Below are 13872 nucleotides of genomic sequence, written 5' to 3' on the forward strand. Positions count from 1 at the left end.
CTTACTTGGAAAGTGCAACGTAAGACAAACCACTAAACCCATTAAACTGCTAAGAGCCAAAAACTGTTTGGGCAGGTTTAAAACTGTAGTTCCTTCTGRATTGCCCACAGTGTGTCTGCACTCTTCCTTAATTTGTCTTCTTCCTCAGGTTTTAGGATCATCTTTACTACATCAGTGATGCCATTATTGCCCAGTATACAAGGAACACTTAGGAAGACATCTTCTTTTATTCCATGCAAGCCCTGAAAAGTAGGTAAGGATTGTTAGGCTGGAATTKATGTATGTCTGCATATTTCATAGAATATCCTATTAGGAAACTAAATTTAGTTGAAATTGAACCAGAAAGCAAATCACTTGTTTTCGTAATTCAAGACTTTTAGTTATCAGTAAGAAATTAGCAAAAAGGGGCTGCTCACCTTAACAATTGTGGAGATGGGGTGCACTCTTCTCAAATTCTTCATAATACTTTCAGCTAGGTCTCCCACAGAAAGGCCAATAGCCCAGGACGTGTACCCCTTCAGTTTGATCACTTCATAGGCACTGCAGACACACAGCACTCATTAAAAAACAAGTACCATAAACTGAAATGCTTCAAATTTTAAGAAAGGCTTTTGGAGGTATCCTGATCATTTTGGAGGCATCAGAAGCTTGACTCATTTGCTGGCATGATCAAAATCAGCTCAGGAGTGAGTAATTCTATTTGCATTTACACTAATCCCCACAGTTATACCAGAAACCTAGAAGTTAAAGCTGTTCCCCAATTTAAAGCYAACTAATCACAAAAACTTAGCTGCTAAATCTACATTACTCCTTAAAATATTATTTCAAGTGCTATTAGTATGTTTGATTCATGACATTTGGGGCTACTGAGGTATTCTAGATCTGGGTATACACTAGTTYAGAGATTCTTCAGCTCTTCATGATTTGTTCTTGTGTTGAAATTTATAAAAACGCCAAACCAATATTTACCTCTCCACGACCTGCTTATGGACCTCCTTCCAGTGCTCCTTGTCTCCATCAGTTCCCAAGTCTGGATGAAGAGCCTTCAGAGAGACGCCAGCAACATTGACTCCACTCCAGACAGGTACTGCAAGTTGCACATAGATTAATTATCTCACAATACTTAGTCCTTCTCAAATTAACATAAGATCTARCTGGATTAACCTGCAACACATCACTTATGATCTAGCTATGACTTTAAATATAGTATGACCTRTAAGGCAAATCTAAATTGCAGGCTGAGAACCTAGGTGCACATCAGCATTTATATACAGTGTCACGAAACTTGAATACACCTTTGTTAAAGAGAGACACCTGGGTAACATGAACTAAAATGACAGTCACTCTGTGTTTTGCCAAGTTTTGTCAAATAAGGATTGATCCCAAATGCATTCTGTCGGGTGTCAAGAAGCAGACAGTACTGCTCTGGTGCCACTTGGAAAAGTATAGGTTAAATAAGGAGAAAGTCGCTCTTTCTCCTGTCCTCTGGRCTTGCCTCTGCACTTCAGTTTCTATGTACAGTAATTAAGAGATGCCAGTAATGGCAGCCGAGTGACTGCCAGTAGGTCGGGTGCAGATCTTTTGGAGTCCTTTCCAGAGAACTTTATCCTCTTGCTGCTTCAGTTTGGGCTTTTTTGGGAGTTACGAGAACAACTTAGCCCAGAAATGTTTAGCCAACTCAGGTTACAGTAACGACCTTTTCCAAACATAATTACTCAGGTCAAATATAGATCATCTAGGGTTTCTTTGCRGCAAAAGACTTAAATCAGGACTTGCATTTTTAAGGCCCTGCAGTGCAAAGGTTTTGGAGCAATGTTTTGCTGTAGCTTTTTAAGATGTTTCTTGCAAATAAATGAGAAAGTTCTGTGTAACAGCCAGCCCRACTGCACCCTTACCACTGGAATCTCCGTGCTCGCCAACAATCCATCCGTGGCAGCTCAGAGGGTGGATGCCCAGCCTTTCTCCCATGAGGTGGCGGAAACGGGCAGAGTCCAGATTGCAGCCACTRCCAATAACACGGTGTTTAGGAAAGCCACTGATCTTCCAGGCCACATAGGTCAGAATGTCCACTGTAAGGAAAATGGGAATAACAAGTGCCTCTCATGAGCAATTTGATAATGAGGATGGTACTTTCCATTCATCTGTAAGYATTTTACCTGCATGCTAGTTGCGTGGAACAGCACAAAGCAGTGCCCATGGCAAGGCACTGCAGTGGGCTAACATATGGCTATTTTRTATAACATAATGACTGTTTTGAGCAGTTTCTCAGCTCTACCTTTATGCTATAAATGCCATTAGTCAGTGACCCCTTACTGTACTCAAGATCACTTGAACTGAAAACCCCAGTCTATTTCTCAGAAKACCAAACTGCTGAGCCTGGAGAGGGAAGATGATGCTTTTTGCTGTATGGATATCATAGAATAGTTTGGGTTGGAAGGGACCTTAAAGATCATTTCATTCCAACCCCCTGCCATTGGCAGGGACATCTTCCACTAGACCAGGTTGCTCAAAGCTCCACCCAACCTGGCTTTGACCACTTCCAGGAATGGGGCATTCAGAACTTCTCTGGGCCACCTGCTCCAGTGTCTCACCACCTTCATAATAAAGAATTTCTTATATCTAATCTAAATCTACCTCTTTCAGTTAAAGCAATTATCCCATGTCCTACCACTACATGCCCTTGTAAAAGGTTCACCCCTCTTTAGGCCCCTTTAGTTATGGGAATGTTCTCCAAGGTCTCCCTGGAGCCTTCTCTTCCCCAGCATAAGTATTTTSTAAAAGCCTGTGCTGATCATATTAGTTCACTAATGCCACCTTACTGAAGAAACACTATTCTCTAAGCCAAATCCTCTTATGGCAACACAAGACAAACCTGGGTTTGAGACAATAAGCAGCTTGCAGTCAGGACTGTATTTAACAACGTTGGGAATGATGAATTTGAAGATATTCACGTTGCGCTGGACCAAGTTAAGGCGGCTCTCTCCTTCTTGCTGCCGGGCACCAGCAGTGACAATGACCAGCTTGGAGTTTGCAGTCACACTGTAATCTGCAGACAAAAGGCTGTGTCAAGCATGCCCTCTAACTACATATGGTTCAGAACAGGAGTTCTCACTTCCTTTCTAGACTGAGATCTCAAATTCTTGAGGGTGCAGCAATTCCCTGGTAATTGTTACCCTAAACTTTGCTTCTGTAGAAAATTGAATGTTATTGTGAGACTGTTGCTCATTGCCACAAGTGGCAACATTGGGGCATGTTTGTGACATGTTTGCAACATTGTGTCATGCAGCTGCAGGCAGTGATATTCCATGTTACTCAGCCACACATGGCATTAGGGATAGCTGCTGGGATAGAATTCAGGCTAAGAGCTGTAAAGAAGAGGAAGAAGGCTCTGCCCTCATAACCTACTACCTGTGGGCACCGTAATTAAGGTATGAGCTGGTTAAACCTTTGCCCTACTCAAGGCTGTCACTAAAAGTTATCAGAAGTAAGTAGTAATGGGTTCAGAGGTTAACTGGTTGTGAAATAAAGTTCTCTATGGKGCACAAGTACTTAGATTTATCTTTCTGTATTGAGTGTAGTGAACTCGGGAAGAAAATTCGTAGCTGAACTGGCCATAAGAAGGTACGTTAAACAGTCTCAGCTGAGCACTATATCTATAAGCTTTCCTCCCAGCAATCAGGGTGACTGCCTAAGTGCTAGACTTGGCYGTCCAGTATGAGACCTGAGGTGGCTATGTCCATTTGGAAATAATGAGCACATTAGAGCCAACTACTTGCCTTTGCCAGAGACAATCTTTGGAGTTTTAAGGAAGAGGCTGCCATGCTGGAGATCCAGCATCTCTCCTCTGAGCTTGTCCTCCACAACATCAACAAGGGCGAGTTCATCAGCTAAGTCCTACAAAAGACCAAGATTAATGGTAAGTTTACTGCCGCTGAGCAAAGTTCCCAGTTTTTAAACAGTGAAGTTGCAATTATTTTAAAAGTTACATAAACAGTTTTGCTCATCTCTAACACTTCAATTCTTCCCAGAGTCCTTAAATTAGTTCCCTGGGATATCCACTTTCTTGAGTTCATTTTGTACTTTTCATAACCACTTTTTGCATGAAATAGCTGTTCAATTTAACAGGATAATAATGAAGAATAAGTTAACAGAAGTTCATAAGCAACCTATTTGACAGTTAAGAAAAGGAAGCCTGGTGTTAACCACAGCATTTCCAATGTGATAACTGAATGCAGAGGACAAGTCATTCAGAGTGTCAAGTACCAATTTTTCCAGGCTACACTGCAAAGAATAATTCTATTGTCCACTCTGCTCATGACAAAATAACTCCTCAGTTCTCAATTATTTTTGTATATTTAGAGTGTGAGAGAATTCCTACTTAAAAGGGAGTCTGCAAGTCCCAAAGGTAAATGCAGTTCCTAAAATGATACATAAAGGACATTCTGTCTGATCCTGAGGCAAACATGGTTTACAAGAACTGGCAGGTCTTTGTTCTCTGTCAATAGCCTGAAAACTGTTACTTCATTTSAGGGCCAAACAAAGGATTGTATACTAGGATTGTATATAATTCATTTTGTCTTTGTAGTCTAATAAGGTAGTTTATCTTTTTGCCCTTCTCTTAGGTCTCAGGTTCTTCTGCTGCTTCCTCCCTCGAGGTAAGCTTGACACTTACCTTCATGAGGATGCTGAGGGCACAGGCCATTCCAACTGCACCCACGCCAACCACACTAATCTTATTTTCGGCATGACACTCATCTTTGTGGAGAGTGTGGATGAGCTGATCCTTGACAGACATGGTGCACTGCTGAAAGGAAAGCAACAAATTATTTCTGCCAACTTTGGAGTTTTCACTGACACCAAAATACCTGTATCCAGCAAGACAGAYTTTATTCTAGGTTAATAAGAAAATGGATATGAAACATATGAATAAATACTGCCTGTATGCCACAAAATRATTGCAAAACTGAATTATTGATGACAATCCTTTGTTCAATCTCACCATAGCTTTGCCTCAAATACGGCCTGAGAGGCATTGATTATATTATATAGCTGGTGGCACTCCAGCAGCAGGAGTAGAATGTTCCACATGACCATCCATATTACATCTAGGTACAGGAAGCCATTTTAGTACTTCTAAGCACAGCACAGTCTGGCAAGCTCTGTTCTCTCACCCTGAAAAACTGGTATTCTGTGCCCTGAAGCATTTCCAGAGCTGAAGTCATGCAACACTTAGGCAAGATCTTTTTAAGTACAGCATGAGCTCCACGTCAACTTCATGAGTGTGTTTTGAAGTGAAACTACACAGTTTTAAATTAAGATGGCTGGAGTCYGATGTTACCATCTCTCCCACCCTCACATTTTAGCTGCCAGCTGCACARCATCCTGGTTAGATGGGTTCTGACAGCCACGGGTGCGCTGAAAGGGCACAGTGATGACAGGGGATTGTGCATTTATCCCCATCTTGGTGAGTCGAAGCCAACACCACACTTTCCCAGGAAATGGTGCTGCACTGGGAGCTCTGCTGGGAGCAGCCTGAAGAGCCCAGAGCAGGAGCAGCTGCACAGAYGGATGCAAGTACAGACACAACATGACTCTAGTGCTGAACAGGCGGCAACTCGTTCACAGCATCAGAAGCCAAGCAGAGCAGCGGGTAAGGACTGTAAGTTTTGGGGCTGAGGGTAGGGACAGGAAACCGGCAGTGCCCATATTTAGGAAGAATCAACGAAGCTAGGTCAGTCTTGATTTGCATAAGCCTCCTGAAGTATGGCCAGAGTAGTGTGCTCTCCATGTGCCAAGTCCTCCCTTTACACTATAAGCACTTTAATATGCAAGGCTGATGAGAGCCACCCTATCAAGCAAGTCTGTTAAACTTAAAAGCTCAAAAAAAAATTTGCTTTCAGAGTGCCATTCCCCTCCAGTAAACAAGTTTGGRGAGTAGTAGGTGGTCCACTAATGCTGTATTTCAAATAGTGCTCTGAGCCCATTCTCAAGTCCCTTTGCAGGATCACTCCCTGGAGCCACATGCACCGATTAAGGGAAGCAAGTTAATCCACAGAGGCTCAAGGGGATGGCGAGAGGGGATGATGGGGGGGTTGTGAGTGGAAATCACGCCGGCTGGATTAAAGCCCAGGGCTATGCCCGGTACCACACGGCCGGGGGGCCCCACGGAGCAGGCGGCGTCGAGCGCACTTTGTTGGTTTGGTGCCGCCTGTTCCGCCGAGCCCCTCCGGAGGTTTGTGGGACAGCACCGCCCGCTACCCCTCTTYTCGCATTCCCCCTCTACCTGCACCCCTCCTTCCCACACCCATCGCAGCCCGCCACGGCGATCGCACCTACCGAGCGTCCTCACCCAAGCACGGCTGTGACGGCGGAGCGGGGGAGGTGGCGGCCGCCGCCTTAAATAAGGGCCGGGCGGCTGACGTGAGGCGGGCGGGCTGCGATGCTGGGGACGTGCCCGCCGACACGTCGGGGTGGAGAGAGAGGGAGAGGGAGGAGGGGGAAGGAGCAGTACGAAGGAGCGGGAGCAGAGAAGCGGAGGGGAGGGTTAAGCGAGGCTAGCGGCCGGCGCCATGAGGCGGGGCTGAGGCGCTCAGCCGCGCACCCCCTCGGGGCTCGTCGGAGGGCTGTCGTCGGGAGAGATTGTACTCTCTCTGTTATTAGCCGGGATGAGTGAAAGCAAATTCTCTGGCTCTGGAGAGCTTGTGGGGAATTCAAGGCGTTCCTGCCCTCGTTTTCTGCCCGGGCAGTGCCAGCCATCCCTGTGCCCCTCAGGGGTTTGTGGCGGTGTTCCGGATGGGGCCTCTTGTCACGTGGCTGGAAACCACTTTCTAATTTCCATGTAAATCGATAGATGTTTGAAGGTTTTGTTTCCTTCCCCTTTCCGTGTATTTAAATATCCACTCGTTCCCACTCATTTGTTGTGCTTGGTTATATAAGCCAAACCTTTTCAACCCGGCATGATCACACAGGCGGYCCCCTGATCATTGGGATGTATGTTCTGTTGGACTATCTCAGTTTAAATGCTTTTAAAATGCTTTTTCTCATGGGAGGGGCTGCTGCATGGAGTATTTCAGACAGCGATGCCTCAAACACAACACAAACGTTTTCCTAAAGCTACTGGAAATACCATGACTGGACTCACACTGGTCTTTTTCAGTCACGCCATGCTGTCAGTTTCCTGTCACCCTGCGGTTGGTTAGTAGAGCCAAATCCTTCTCTTAGTCACTTATTTCTTGCAAGGACTCCAACAAAAAGCAAAAACAACTTTTTAAAATTTGTTTTCTGAATGTTTGAAGTTTCAATTTTATACCATACTATTTTGTGGGTCATCCCACAAAACTGGCTTTTAGTAAATTCATACTACAATTATCCCTTTATTATTCGTTGAATATTGTGTTTTCACTTAGCTTTTACTTTTTAAGTTTTCCTGAAGAACTGCATAGACCTCAAAAGCAGAGGCCCAAACTGCTTCCATCATGGCTTACTTCTTAGAATGTGCTGTTCTCTGGTTCTGTGGTAATGCCTTCAAGTACACAAATTWACTTGAAGTCTTTTGGAGTTGTGATTTGCTGCATGTCAGAGTTCTTGAATTGAGAATGCCTGGTTCCTCCAGCTGGAAGACAGCAGTCTCAGGGAGTTTTGCTCGCTATCTGGGAGTTGTGTTCATTTATAATCTTTTTACCCATTTCTGCCTGCTACCTTCTCTTGGGCGCCCTGTCTTTACCCCATGGATTAGCATGTTCATCCTTACTGAAAATCAGGTAAGTATTCATTTAACATTGCGTGAATAGCTGTGTTACCTTTATTGTCCCATTCTTCTTTTTACAGTGATTGTTTTTTCACCTTTTTTTATATTTCTTGTAGTACCTTTACAGTCTTTGTCTTAGTTTCCTTTTGGGGTTGTGACCCTGATTTTTGGCCATACTGTCCTCAGCTCCTAGGAGGTGCTTGCATTCTTTCTGAGGTGCTTATCTTGCTGTGGCATGCCTGGTCCATTGGACCATCCCAAGGACAATTCCCTTCTGCTGGGTTAATCTGACAGGAATATTGGCCCAAAACCTCTTCATTTATTTGACAGTCCATTAGCAAAACAGAAGAAACAAAAAATATAGGAGAGAAAACATCTAAAAATRCTTGAAAGGTAGAATTTTTGTGGGTTAGCATGAAACAAGACAGAAAAATACAAAGTTTTGCTTAATATAAAGACCAGSACTTCCAGCAAAGGAGGTTAAATGTAACAGGCTGTTGGCCTGTCAGGCAAAACTATCTGTGCTTTGTTCCTTCTGCTGCTGGAGGAAGGAGCCATGCTTGTGGGATGTGCCATGTCAGAGAAGGCTGGTCACTAAGGAGGAGAAGTGTGTTTAGATGGCGAGCTGACTAAAGCCACATGAATGCAGGATAAAAAGGAAACATAGTTCTGTCATTTTGCATTATTCTGGGTTCACTGAGCATCTTGTTCTGTCAGAAGCCTTAAGGATGGATTAGGAAGTTTATTTCTGCATCCCAGAAATCTGTATTTACAGTGGCTCTGTATGAATGGGACTGAACATCTCATCCAGGTTTGAATTACAGACATCTGGCAGGACAGAAAATGAACATTTGGCAGGAATGAAGACCAGTAAGAAATATTTTTGACTATAAAAACTTTTACTTCKAAAGAGTTGAAATGCAAGATAGGAAGCTTCCATAACAATACTGGCTGAATAGACTAAGAAGCATTTAAAAATATGTAACCAATGTGGAGCAAGTACTATTTTACTACTCACAATGAGACCAAGGCTCCTAAGAGAAGTATATTGATATTGTAAGATTCTTCTTAGCCTGTGGCTCAGACAAAATAAACTTGGACCTGGTTTCCAGGGTGCTAGTTCCAAAAACATCTTCACTTGCTTGTGTTTGTGTTGCGTGTTACTGAGAACAGGACCAAGAGCAAATCACTGTTATCTGTAATATAAGGCAGCAGGGTGTCCTTATCTCTCTGTTTTACCTATTCAGATACTAGAGGTCCTCCTTTTAGCAGAGCAGGCCAAAGCAAGGCAGCTGGGATGTTTCAAGACCATCTTGGTCCCACTGTGTCCTCAAAAATGATAATAAGCAGATCAGAACCCTTTTTTTTGTTAGAGTCAGATTTTAATAAGCCAGTGTTAAACCACCTGTAAATTTGCCTCAGTTACAGGACTGAGAAAGCAGCTGCAATGGTCACATTTTTYCTTTTATGTGGCCTTTGTGATCTTATTATCAGCAGTAGATGCTCAGGAGGAAAGCRGTCATCTGGCATGATTGACATTGATTTTCTGCCTCAGAGAGCTTCAATGAGAGAAGGCTCAGAACAACACAAACAGAACGGGGTGAACAAATTACARGCATTTTTCTTGCACTTGGAAGATGAAGGCCAGGATTGTTTTGATTTCCTGTAAGTGAGTGATTGTAGGGATGGRCWCACTTTTCTCACATAAGTTTCCTTCTTCCTGTTCTTCCACTGCTGCCTTTTAKCATCGTAGCAGGAGATGGTGTTGATAAAGTGATGGGAATGCCAGAAATGTTACAGTGTCTGTCCAGGGAAGCTTGGCCCTTCCTCAGCCTGCTTGCCCTTCTTTACATACTGGCTTTCACAGATTAAACATGAATAATAAAGCAAGAGAAGTTGCTGAATGTAGAAACATTTATAATTTTTATTCTAGTCGTTAGAAGCAGAGTATTTCCACTGGCCTCTGGTGGTATTTGATCAGGATCTGAGTGATAACAAATGAAAACAATGCCACATTTAACATGTTTGCCTTTAAACTATGAGATACCATTAGACCTTTATCACAAAAATAAAGTCTAGAGACAGTTATACAAGGGGAGTTCAATGTGTACTTCTTGCTATTTTCAGTAAAACTCAAAATGTTACTGTATTTGTCTCCGTTTTGCTAGTATACAAGAGGTTTTACATGCTGACATTTAATTTCTGCTCTCTCCATTTGCTCAGATCCTGGCTCATGACAGATTGAGTCAAATCTGATGGTGCTGCAGGGGTGATTAAGGACATCAAACCAGGACCTGCACATTTGCTGTGTGACCTACAATTCAGCTGGGCGGTTATCAGTAACCCAAAGCTACTGGGGATGCTGACCAGCCCTGGAAAGGTCAGTGGCATTTCTCCAGTCTACCTGAGACCTGAGGTTTAATCTGCCCTTAAAAAGTCCTAGGGGTTATTCCATGTACAATTGGTCCTGCTTTTGCTCTGACATCATCAGGCTTTGCTTTCACATGGTGTCAGTGTGTGAGGGGAAGACCTGGCACTACACATAGCTACATCATGTTCCAGTTCTGTCTTTCYCTTTAATTTCTTCTGAGACCTGAACAATTTCTTCCAGCTTTAATGGCTTCATTTCTCCTTTGTAAAATGTGAAGGTATCTTTATCTACTAGCCTGGTGGTGATACTGCAGAGATTTGTTAATTACAAAACTTTTGCGTTTGTAAAGCTGCGTGAAAATGATGGATGAATGATCTTTTCCTGAACCAGAGAGGCCTGGACTCCAAAGTGGAACTTGACACCAAAAATTCATAGAGCTGACCCAAAGAATTATTCTTGCATTATTCTTTTGAAATACTTACCGGGGTAAGATACAGRGAGTTGGTTCATACTCCATGAAAATCCATATTTTGTATTATACCAGTTTGGTTGGTGTAGCCATATCAAAATATTTGAACTGATCTTGTAAGAAAACTTAAAGCTGAAAGATGAGTTTCATCCTAGCTTGCACTAACAAGTATCTCTGCATATGACTGATTAGMCATGATCCWTACTCTGGGACCCTCTCCTTGTCTRCTTCCATGGATATGTAAGGATGCTGGTGTTACAGTGATCCAGAGCTTTTGCTGCTTCACACTCTCATTTTCTTTGCACTGTCATTGTGGGGAAGGGGAGGGGCTGGGTGATGCAATTCTCATTTCCTAGTGTTTACAAGTCTGTGTTTCTACAACTTGTTTTTAAATGTGCAGCAGGGAAATAAATGTGGAGACCTGAGTAAATAGCAGTCAATTTCTGAAACACCCAGACTTCCACAATGTTTTTTTGTCAGTTGTCTGGTTTTGATTGCAAACTGGTTTCTAGCTGACATCTTTCAATACCCAGAACTTCCCAGTTACACCAGTTWTTCATTTCTTCTTAAAAAGTTGGTTCTGTTTGCAAGTACAACTGCAGTGGATTCACTATAAAGCTAGATAAAACTGTATTTTTTTTGCAATAGCTTCCTAAATCACCASTCTAGGTAGCTGGACTAAGTAGAAMACGTGATTTTGTCTTGTTTCTCTGAGGAAATGAATTTATTCATGAAAGCATGAGTCATTGTGCAGGATTCCAAGCCAAACCCATTCCCCTGATGCAACTCTGGAATCTTACTCATTTACTTAGGAACTGCAGGAAATGGGATGCTCCGATAAATCACATGTTCAGGGAGAGATGGAATGGCACTCCCTTGGACAGGGGGCACTACCTCAGCCACAAAGCACCTGYCTCCTGTTGAGAGTCTGGAGGGGAGTAGTTATTAATGCATCCTTGCTGCTGCCTTCTAAATTTGCAGCAGGAGAACTATTACTGTTTCTGCATCCAGCCTGAGTGCCAGGCAGGTTGCAGGAAGAGGAGACTTTATATAAACTGCAGGAAGGAGCTACAAGGTATACAAGAGGAGGGCTGGAGACTGTGGCCACTGCTACTTGCCAAATTGGAAGGGGAGCCCGGGTCAGCAGCAAAGGGCCCCCACACTCCATCTGGACCAGAGACTYCCTTGCTCTTATTTTAATATTCATATTCATTCTGCAGCTGTCAGCTTTGATTCCCCAGGATTCCTTCTCAGCGCAATAACTACCAACAAACTGCTTAGCTGAGGCTAAAGGCTACAGAGTCCTGCAAAGGCAAGTTTTTACTGATTCCGGCACTTAATGACACATCACTGCCTCCCTTTTGGAGGGAGACACTCTTCTAGCATTTCAGAACTTACATATMTGGTTGATGCTCTGCATGATAGCAGATTATCCATTCTCTCCCATCCAAAAATCCCTGTGTCCARACTTTCATTTCTGTGAATCTAAATTCCAAGTTACATTGCTGGAAAGTCAGCATCCTCTGATTAAGAAGTTGCTGGGCCATGCGAACCACTGCAGAAAGCTGAGCATACTTCTCAACATTACAGACTTGGTGGAGGAACCTATAGATGACTATATCACAAATGATTATCCCTTCCTTGGAGAAGGAAGATGAAGTTTAACTTGCAATTCAGCAAATGCAGCAATAGAATGGAAATGGGCAACCAGGTGTTTTCACTTCAGTTCCCACACTTGGGCCACCCCTAGGGCTCCTTAAAGAGCTGCAGCTGGGCCAGCTCAGCCCTAATGTCACAGTCCTGAGGGGTAATTTGGCTTGTGTTGTAGACCTAAACTCTTCTCAGCGGGGAAAATAACTTCTCTGTTTCTGTACAAGGTATTAGTTTAAATACTTGGTTTTGTGGTGGTGGTGGTTGTTGGCAGCTCTGTAGGTGGACATGGAGCCCCTGGCAAAAAATATGACTGTGAAAGGCAGGTACTGTCCTGGCAAGTTACCATGCAGAGTTTTAAATGCCATTTATATCCTGTGTACTGCCAGCAGAGCRTAGTGCTGGAGTAGACAAGGAGCTTCCCCCTGCAGAAAACTCTTGCCTTATCTCTTGAAAAGTTCTGCAACCCAGTTTTTAGTTTTTTTCTGTTCAACTTTATTTTCTAAGCAGAAGGTAGCCAAGACAAAGGCRCATACTAATTTTTCAATTACAAGTTCTCCTTGCTTGAGGATTTACACCATTACCTGTATGTGCTGTAGCTGACCACTGTATGGTAGTTGGGTGTTCAGTGGCCTGTGCTTTTCCCTGGGTTGTGGATTGGTGCTGGACATCTTATCTTAMTCACAGCAAAGCTAAACATGAGCCCTGTCATCATATGTATGTTCAGAGTGTGGACTGTCAGGCAGAGAAGAGTGATTTGTTACCCTTTCCCAGAARGAATTGCTTTGTGGTCTTAATTTCCTTCCACACCTTTTTAATTTTAAGTGCCTGTGTTWCTTAATTGAAACATGATATGCTGTACCATGACTCAGTACCAAAGGTCTGAACTATGGTAGTGATTCCAAAGGAAAATAAAGGTGGGGAGAGAGAGGTGCAGCTCAATTGCTATCAGGCAATAGYCTTTTGACCCAGCTTCATTATGCAGCTGTAGTGAGATCATTAATACACTTCAGGCAGGTACCAAGCTGAACATGGCTGTCAGGAGCACAACCTTGCAGCACAGGCATCATGAAGGCACACAGCAGAAACAGCTCAGCATCTGAAGAGGCAAAATGAGCCAGGGAAGTGAAAGTGGAAGCAGAGTAAATCAGAATAATTGCCATATATGGYGCTTGGCTTGGCATGCTGTGTTTTCCAAGAACATTACACAAATACCAACCCTTATCTCCATCGATTAATTCAGGTTTTTTATTTATACTCAAATTTTAAATAGAAAATGAAAGGTTGCTGCTTGCCTACGGACTGCCAATGAATTGTTTTGATAATGCTATGTGAAGTGTGGTGTTTCTGACTGGTGTTCCCTCTGTTTCTGTATTTGGATGAAATTGCACAAATGTTTAGCAAACATTTGCACTGCACTGCCTTGTTGTTTTGCAAACTGTTGTGAATCTTGTTAAAGGAGGTGGATATTACCAAAGGGAGGAAGCAAATGACTTTTAGCTTCTGTGGGGGAAATCCTGCTATTTACATAGCCTGGTGGTTCTCTAACTTGGGCCATATATTAAGATAAGCAGCATGCCTATGTCCTGGGTACTAAATGCAAGRTACACCATTTCTCACCAGCCACCTCCAGTC

The 13872-nt window shown here is 43.2% G+C and overlaps 1 protein-coding gene across 3 annotated transcripts; it reads right to left on the bottom strand.

The window, feature by feature from the left end:
• Positions 1–75: 75 nt before the first annotated feature.
• Positions 76–6420, bottom strand: LOC130575396 (L-lactate dehydrogenase A chain). Of its 3 annotated transcripts, none has more exons than XM_057369263.1 (8): positions 6337–6420; positions 4673–4804; positions 3777–3894; positions 2873–3046; positions 1896–2069; positions 970–1087; positions 417–540; positions 76–242 (listed from the first exon to the last, which is right to left on the bottom strand). In XM_057369263.1, the coding sequence occupies exons 2-8, from the start codon at positions 4793–4795 to the stop codon at positions 78–80; spliced, it is 996 nt and encodes a 331-aa protein (XP_057225246.1). In that variant the 5' UTR covers positions 4796–4804; positions 6337–6420; the 3' UTR covers positions 76–77. The 3 variants fall into 3 exon arrangements, with proteins under 3 accessions (XP_057225246.1, XP_057225247.1, XP_057225248.1); XM_057369264.1 differs by having other exon boundaries at positions 4673–4801; positions 6337–6414; XM_057369265.1 differs by having other exon boundaries at positions 6350–6371.
• Positions 6421–13872: the final 7452 nt, after the last annotated feature.

Source organism: Malurus melanocephalus, unplaced genomic scaffold (assembly GCF_030028575.1).
Source record: "Malurus melanocephalus ecotype Western Australia unplaced genomic scaffold, MMel_1.1 scaffold_106, whole genome shotgun sequence".
Taxonomy (NCBI): Eukaryota; Metazoa; Chordata; class Aves; order Passeriformes; family Maluridae; genus Malurus; species Malurus melanocephalus.